A 7500-nucleotide genomic window follows, 5' to 3' on the forward strand; every position below is an offset into this window, starting at 1 on the left:
ATGTGTTGTTTTGGTCAAGTTTCGTGGATGTTAAGCTGTTTTTTAGGCGGATACGTTGTGAAAATGCCGCAAAAGAGGTGTGTGGGCACTCATAAGTGCACAAGTGTGTGGACAATTTGCAGAGATGCTGTGGAGGAATGCCCTCTTAAGTGGATTAGGTGTGTGGATATTCCCAAGCAGGAGTGTGGATATTTTGCCAAAGTGCCGCAGGAGAGCCCCGTAGGCCAGCCTTTGAGTCGGTCACTGGAGCATCCCCTCTGCCGGGGCGGGGGGAGGGGCGGCGCCCGACCCCATCTGTGGCAGAGGCTGAAGTTCGGAGATTGGGAAAGGTGGGCGAGATACCTTTCGAGAATGGAGGGTTGAGCTTTGTTGCGATTTGGGGGTAGAGTAGGAAGAGCTACTTTTGCTGTTGTCGTTGATCGTGGTTTAACTTTTTTTTTTTTTTTTTTTTTTTTGAAATGGCACACTAAGAATAAGCTATAATGTATACTTCATATGGATTAAACATGAAATGCACTAAAGTATGGTTCCTCCCACCATATGAGAATTAATGTAGTAAGTGGTTAGAAGATATCTTTATGTCGGCAATTCAATTTGTCACTCTTTACACAAAATATCCACACATTTACTTAGGAATATCCTTCATAACTATCAACACTTTGGCAAAGGCCAACAAACTCCACTATATTGGGTAAGATGAGAGCTTTTTGACTTCCAAAACTCTTCATAACAATAATGCAGCATTCGAACTGTAAGCTTGCCATGATAACTCTTGATAATATGCCATTAGATTTCTCTTGAAGTTGCAAGCCCTCATTTATGGGTCCCAGTGAAGTTCAAGTAAATTTGGACTAAGCACAATAAAAGTTTCATTCTAAGAGCTGTTGTGGTGCTTTCTAAGCATGTAGGACTGTTCTTTATTATTTACATATTTGTAGAGCAGTCCTTTTATAGGATAAGGGTAAATTTAGAAAAGACAATTGAAATTTAGGCAGAGGTTTTGTGTCACACACCCATATGATACAAGAATACGATAATAAGAAAGTTGAGAAGTAATACTTTGTTATGCATTTACTTGATAACTGCACTAAGATAGGAAAATACCAATAACACCTATAAAGAGAGGAAAAAAAGTGCACTCCCTGATACTTGAAATAATCTACACAGGCAAAGAATAACCTCAAGATATGAAGACATTTGCCATCTGGAGACAATCCATGCATTTGGGTGGTGCTTAGAGCTCCTGATAGAGAAATCTGGTGACCAGGTAGGAGTTGGGGGCTAGGCCCCAGTTCAGGAAAGATTTTGGTTCCTATGGCAATGTTTGTGGATTCTCAAGGGTGCCCACAAGATTGTTAGCTGGAGTAATAAGGACTTTGCCTCAGAGGGTTGTGGTCACTTTGTAAACAATTATTTACCAATACTTGCACTTGTATTTCTTGAACTGGTCTATTGACATGGAAAGCAACAGATCCACAAGTATAACACAGTAAATAGTTGGTACCAAAAATAATAATTGCAAGGTTGGATGACTGTGGAAAAAGAAAAAAAAATGGAATTAACCTAGAATGTACTCCTACATCACAGGCCACAAATTTAGCATGAAGACAACTCTGGAAACATTTGTATTCTCACATCTGTAGATAAGTGCCTGTTTGATTATGATTTCTAGCTGTATTCTTCATTAAATCCTATAATTAATTTACATTATCACATCCATTAACATCAAGGTTACACAACCCATATTTATCTTGGAACAAACTTAAATTGTGAATTATCATCCTTTTGTCCAGGCCTTGGTATGCTGTGTGGGGCCAGTAGTAGGCAAATCTTTGCTTCAGAACATTAGTAATTGTGTTTTAAGAACTTCATGATAAATTTTAAGGCAATCTTAAACTACTGGTAGTCGTCGTAGATGAGATGTTTATGAAGTGACTACATCCCTCTGAGACTATTACTGTGGCCAGCATTAGGACCACTCCTGGGAATCCACATACCATGCTATATGAACGAAATCCATTTATAAACTGAGGGCTACACTCCCTAGACCCCCACTCCATCACTGTATTTCCCTTATCAGAGGCCTGCTACTGAACTTCCAGCTAATCACTGTTGCATCCTATTTGATTATTTTTATAAGTGTATTTTTTAAAATCTTTGGACAGTGTCCTGAGATTTTCCTTAATTAAGTGTGGTCATGCAAATATGCCCCCTCCCCCACCCCCCAAAAAAAATAAAAATGAAATTCAAATGCTAGCTCTAGCCAAAGAACACTTTGTCTGGTTAACCAGAGAGTAAGTCTAGACCTGGCTAATTAAGTGATGACTTTTAAGTCTGGTTTCTTAGTTTGATAAGGTTAGTAGAACCTCATCTTTACATGTCTCCATCCTAAATCCAATAACACAGTCTCTAAGCCTTTCTTTATTATATGTTTGCATTCAAACTAAGATATACATGTTTCATTTGACATTCATGTTCTCATTTATCCTTTGTTCATTATCATTAGGTCAAGTTCTGATGACCAAATGGTAGGCCAGGTTCGGATTTACATACACTCACTTTGCTAATCTGTTTCTATGCATCTTATTTGATTTTTTCCTCAATAGAGGAGTATGTCTAGCTCTCATTTGTGTTATTAATGTATTGATTGACAGTGTCAGTGTGCCCCGGTAAGAAAGAAATGAGTATTCCCAGGAGGAGAGGGAAGATACTCTACTAAATGACCTTAACTATTGATGATCTGTTAATCCGGATGCTGATTCCACTAATCCAAGTTCAAGCAGTGACTCGATCTTCAAGTGTTGGGGAAATTGAAAGGTAACTTATTGTAGTAGTGAATACAATTTGCACAGAGTACAAAAATAGTTTTCTGAGTTGAGGTAGCTAAATCTGCCATAGAAATTGTTTGTGTGAGAGGAGTTCCTTTGGCTTCTTTGTGATAGTTTGCGTTGATTGCCACTCCACTAAAATATGAAATTTCAAGTAAATGCCAAAGAGCCATTATATATTTTGCTCACTTCAGTGAGGTTTCCAAAAGTAGTCATGTAGGTCCTGCTGTATGGCCCAGCTTGTTTCAGCTGTTTGACTCCTCTGATGATTATAACTGAATGTTTATTGTAGGGGCTGCACAGTAAATGTGAAGTGGCATCCTGGGGTAGGAATCAGTGATTGTTATATATGATATAGTAATCCTTCCTCATAATCTAGTGGTAAAGTTTGTGAACACAATTAGGTATGAAGAATTGATTATGAAAGTTGAGATGTAGAGTTGTGATTCTATGGAAAGGGTTGTTGTTATGTTATAAGAACAAATAATATTGGTATTTGCTATACAAGTCTTGTCATATATATCATCTAAGCTTCTTTTAATTTAAGAAAAAGTATCTAGTGATAATCAGTGTCATTATCCCTAGTCGAGCTGTGACTTCTCGCATGGAAATCAGTCTGGTGTATGATTTAAAATGTAGCCTTAAGTTAAAAATTTGCCAAGTTGAATTTGTCTTTGAATTTGAAAATTCTGATACATATATACACAATGATGTAGAATTTAAATCTGTACATTTTATGGATTTCTATTGTTGATGCATATGTAAATGAATCCAACCTGACTTCACAGCCCTGCTTAGAGAGAAGTTTAACCCTTTGCCCCTGAGTGACATGTATGTACATGCCTTGGCATGCCTGGATTATTTTCCGGGTGGTGTGTGTATACATGCCATGGTGCGCTGGTTCCGTTTTCCGGGGCCATTTATGATTATGCTGCACACGCTATGGCACCGACACAATCTCCCGGCAGCAGGGCCCGGGCCACTATGAATACAGCCTGGGAGAGGACTTTCATATTGGGAAACCACCTGGCAGCATTGGGTTTAAAGTGTATCAGAATTAGACATTTAGATATGGGAGGAAGAGCTTGGGAATTCATGAAAAAAAAGAAATTTTGCTTAACCCATTAATTTTTTTTCTTAAGTCAGGTGAAGATACATTTTTGAGCATTAGTAGAGATTTGTTTATATTGTCATAAAGGAGGATTCAAGGCCATAGCATGTTAAGTAGAAGCAGCAATAGAATCATGACTAGATTGTCTTGTTTTGTTATAGCTACATGGTATTATTAACCCAAATCTGACGGGCATGGCATGTATGTAAATGCCATGCCTACTGTGAGTTTACTTTATTGTTTCAACACATAGATGGCTACACTTCTACCAAGTCACCAATGAGCCAATTACAAGTACTATCTGTCTTGCCTGTTTACCCTTTTCCTTGATTTTCAAAAATATTTTACATGATCTTATATTGCTGTCACTAATGTCTATAACATTATAGTAATTATAATGTCTATAATAAAGATAAAACCATCGATGTTTATAGCATAGGTAAAAAGGGGGGGGGGTTCCCGCCATTTCAAGAAAAGGTTGACTCCTTTGTGGCTAAGCACTAGCAGAGCTATCTATGTGTATAGACATTTCACACTCACTCACACACTCACTCACACACTCACACTCACACTCACACTCACACTCACACTCACACTCACACTCACACTCACACTCACACTCACACTCACACTCACACTCACACTCACACTCACACTCACACTCACACTCACACTCACACTCACACACACACACACACACACACACACACACACACACACACACACACACACACACACACACACACACACACACACACACACACACACACACACACACACTTAGATGGCTCCACAAGTACTAAGTTACCAATTACTAAGTTACCAATTACTAATCTAGTCTACCTCATCTCCTGCTAGTATTGCTAATAATAACATTATGATAATCATCACTAATTGCCTCCTTGGTGGCCAAGTGCTTGTGGAGCCCATGTATGTGCAAACAAAATTCACAAAACAAAACTACACTGGACAGTACATGTACCTGGCATCAAGAGGAGTCTAACTGTTGTAGTTGATTTTGGTATTTTGAAAATAGAATAGTGATGCATAATTTATTACTGATTATAAATTGATTAGAATTCTTGTTTTTAGCCATGGTAATATGATCCTTTAACCATGAATCTGGATTGTGGAGTACATTCTTCAGTGATTTTAGCATAGAGAACAAGGTTACTAGTATTTCATGTTATTGACATGCCAAAATAAACCAGTGTCCAGGAATTGTACCATAGGTGCTGGTATATATATTTGTTTATTTATGCATTTATTAGTCTTATATACAAAGTCAGTAGTTCCTTCTCGGTTTACGTGGAATTAATTGTCCCCAACAGTCAGTGATGGAGTACTGTGAGGCCTCCCCCGACCCACCCAATGGGGTCGGGGGATACTACTCACCCACCACCACCGAGGATGTCCCAGATGGTCAGTGAGGCTACTAATCCCATTTATCATTTCCTTATTATGCCTCTTTTTCTAGTTTGTTGCTGCTTGTAGTGGTATATTTCTTGTCTTTGGTTGTGTTGGTAGATCCCCCTCCCCCTCCCCCTTTTTTCATGTATATATTGAAATTGGACAAAAATGAATGAGGTTTTTATCTGGTGATGAAGTTTTGTGCATAGTGTATGTATTTAATAAAAAGGACCATATGCTTTGGAATGGAGTAAGGTAGTATCCTTTTTTCTTTTGCCACAATTTTCAGCTTTGAAGAGTATATTTATAACATTTTGATGTAAATTTGGCCATTGCCATGATGCTGCTTTAGTTTGATTTAATGAACCATTATTTGCTGTTGAAGCATCTGATTCTGTAATGCCATGATTAGATACACTGAAGTTGTTGTGGTGTTAACCCCTTGCCGACGGGTACGACGGGTAGACACTTGCTATGCCCACTCTTAGTACGTGTTTGATTGTTTTTACACATAGATGGCTACACTTGTACTAAGTCACCAATGAGCCAGTTACGAGTACTAGCCTGTCTCGCCCGTTCACCCTTTTCTTTGATTTACAAAATATTTTACATTGTCTTATTTTGCTGTTACTAATATTTAAAAACATTATAATAATTATAATGTTTATAATTAAAAATAACACCATCGATATTCATAGCACAAGTAAAAAATAAATTTTTCCCGCCAATTCAAATCACGTATGGATACAAGGTCTACTAATTGACTCCTTTGTGGCTAAGCACTAGCAAAGTCATCTATGGGCAGACATTTCACAAAAAATATAGAAAATGGGCACAGCATTTTCCCCATTTTTTGTTCAGTTTCCCCGGCGGCATTGGGTTAATTTAATTTTTATTTTTTATATCTTTTATTATTATTATTATTATTATTATTATTATTATTATTATTATTATTATTATTATTATTATTATTATTATTATTATTATTATTATTATTATTATTATTTCTGTAGTGTGGCAGTTTTACATTTGTGTTAGACATTGTACTTGCTTTTTTATTATTTACTTTACTTAATTTCACTCAGTATGCTTTATAATAAGTATGAAGAACATATTAAGCCAGAAATATGTATGCATGATTAGACATGCATAATGTATGTTTTCATGTATTATTTTTTCTAGGAACTATATATCTATACACATCATAACAAAAATTGATATACAGTGAGTTTTATGGTATTTATTCAAAATTAAGTGTCTTTGATTATTATTAAGGAATATTTTGAAAAAGTGGAGTTGTATACACCCATACACATGTGCATATACATGCACACACAAATGTAAAGTAAATGAGTAACATGATGTGACATTTTTGCCTCTTGAATTGACTTGTTCTATTTGGGTTTTACTTTTTCATAAAAAAAAATAAAAGGGTTTTCCTAAATATATGAAACTGATTTGCAGTTTATGTGATTCCAAAAAAAGATTCTGCACCTTCATTTTTCTTATATTGTAATAGTTTTGACTGGTTGATTTTACATCTTTGCTACATTTTAAATCTAAAAATTATATCCATCTTTCAACTGATAACTGTTTATATTACTCCTGTTTAGTAAAGAATAAATTGAGGTGGCATATTTCTTTATTTACAGGATATAAAGAAAACACAAATTGTGAAGCCTCAATAGAGGATGCCTCTCCTTTGCCAACCATAGACTACAGCAACTTGTACATACCAACAGAAGTTGAGAGGCACTTTGATAGTATGTCTCAGGGAACAGAGATGCCAAATAATGTTCTGACAGAAGATGAGGATGACCAAACAGATCCAGATCAAGATGGGGAGACAAGCCAGGAGCGTTGGGAAGTTCCTGTTGATCCAGACAAGGAGAGTGATGAGGATACCATGTTAGATGGTGACTGGATCCATGAAAATCAGGGAGTGAGAGCTAAGAATGCTCATGATGATTGGCTTGGCTCACAGGGACAACTAGCTCAGCAAGAAACACATCAGTGGGATAGTGAGAATGAACAAGAGGAGGGGGAAGGGACTGACCATTGGACATGTGGAAGTGATGAGAATGAACCATCTGTGAACTCGTCATCAGAAAGTGGGACTGAGTGGAGTGAAGGTGAAGAGCAACAGGAAGA

The 7500-nt window shown here is 37.0% G+C and overlaps 1 protein-coding gene across 4 annotated transcripts in view; it reads left to right on the top strand.

Annotated features, from left to right (window-relative positions):
• Window positions 1-7500, top strand: part of LOC125047514 (histone-lysine N-methyltransferase NSD2-like) — a gene marked incomplete at its 3' end in the record, with an annotated part of 37588 nt that overhangs the window by 669 nt on the left and 29419 nt on the right. The window contains 3 exon segments of one of the 4 annotated variants that reach the window (XM_047645760.1): window positions 2655-2817; window positions 5271-5361; window positions 7002-7500. The exon segment at window positions 7002-7500 is cut by the window's right edge and continues 1345 nt beyond it. In XM_047645760.1, the coding sequence (XP_047501716.1) occupies window positions 5277-5361; window positions 7002-7500 (584 nt within the window). 4 annotated transcript variants of the gene reach the window in all.

The sequence above is a fragment of the Penaeus chinensis genome, chromosome 41 (assembly GCF_019202785.1).
Source record: "Penaeus chinensis breed Huanghai No. 1 chromosome 41, ASM1920278v2, whole genome shotgun sequence".
Lineage (NCBI taxonomy): Eukaryota > Metazoa > Arthropoda > Malacostraca > Decapoda > Penaeidae > Penaeus > Penaeus chinensis.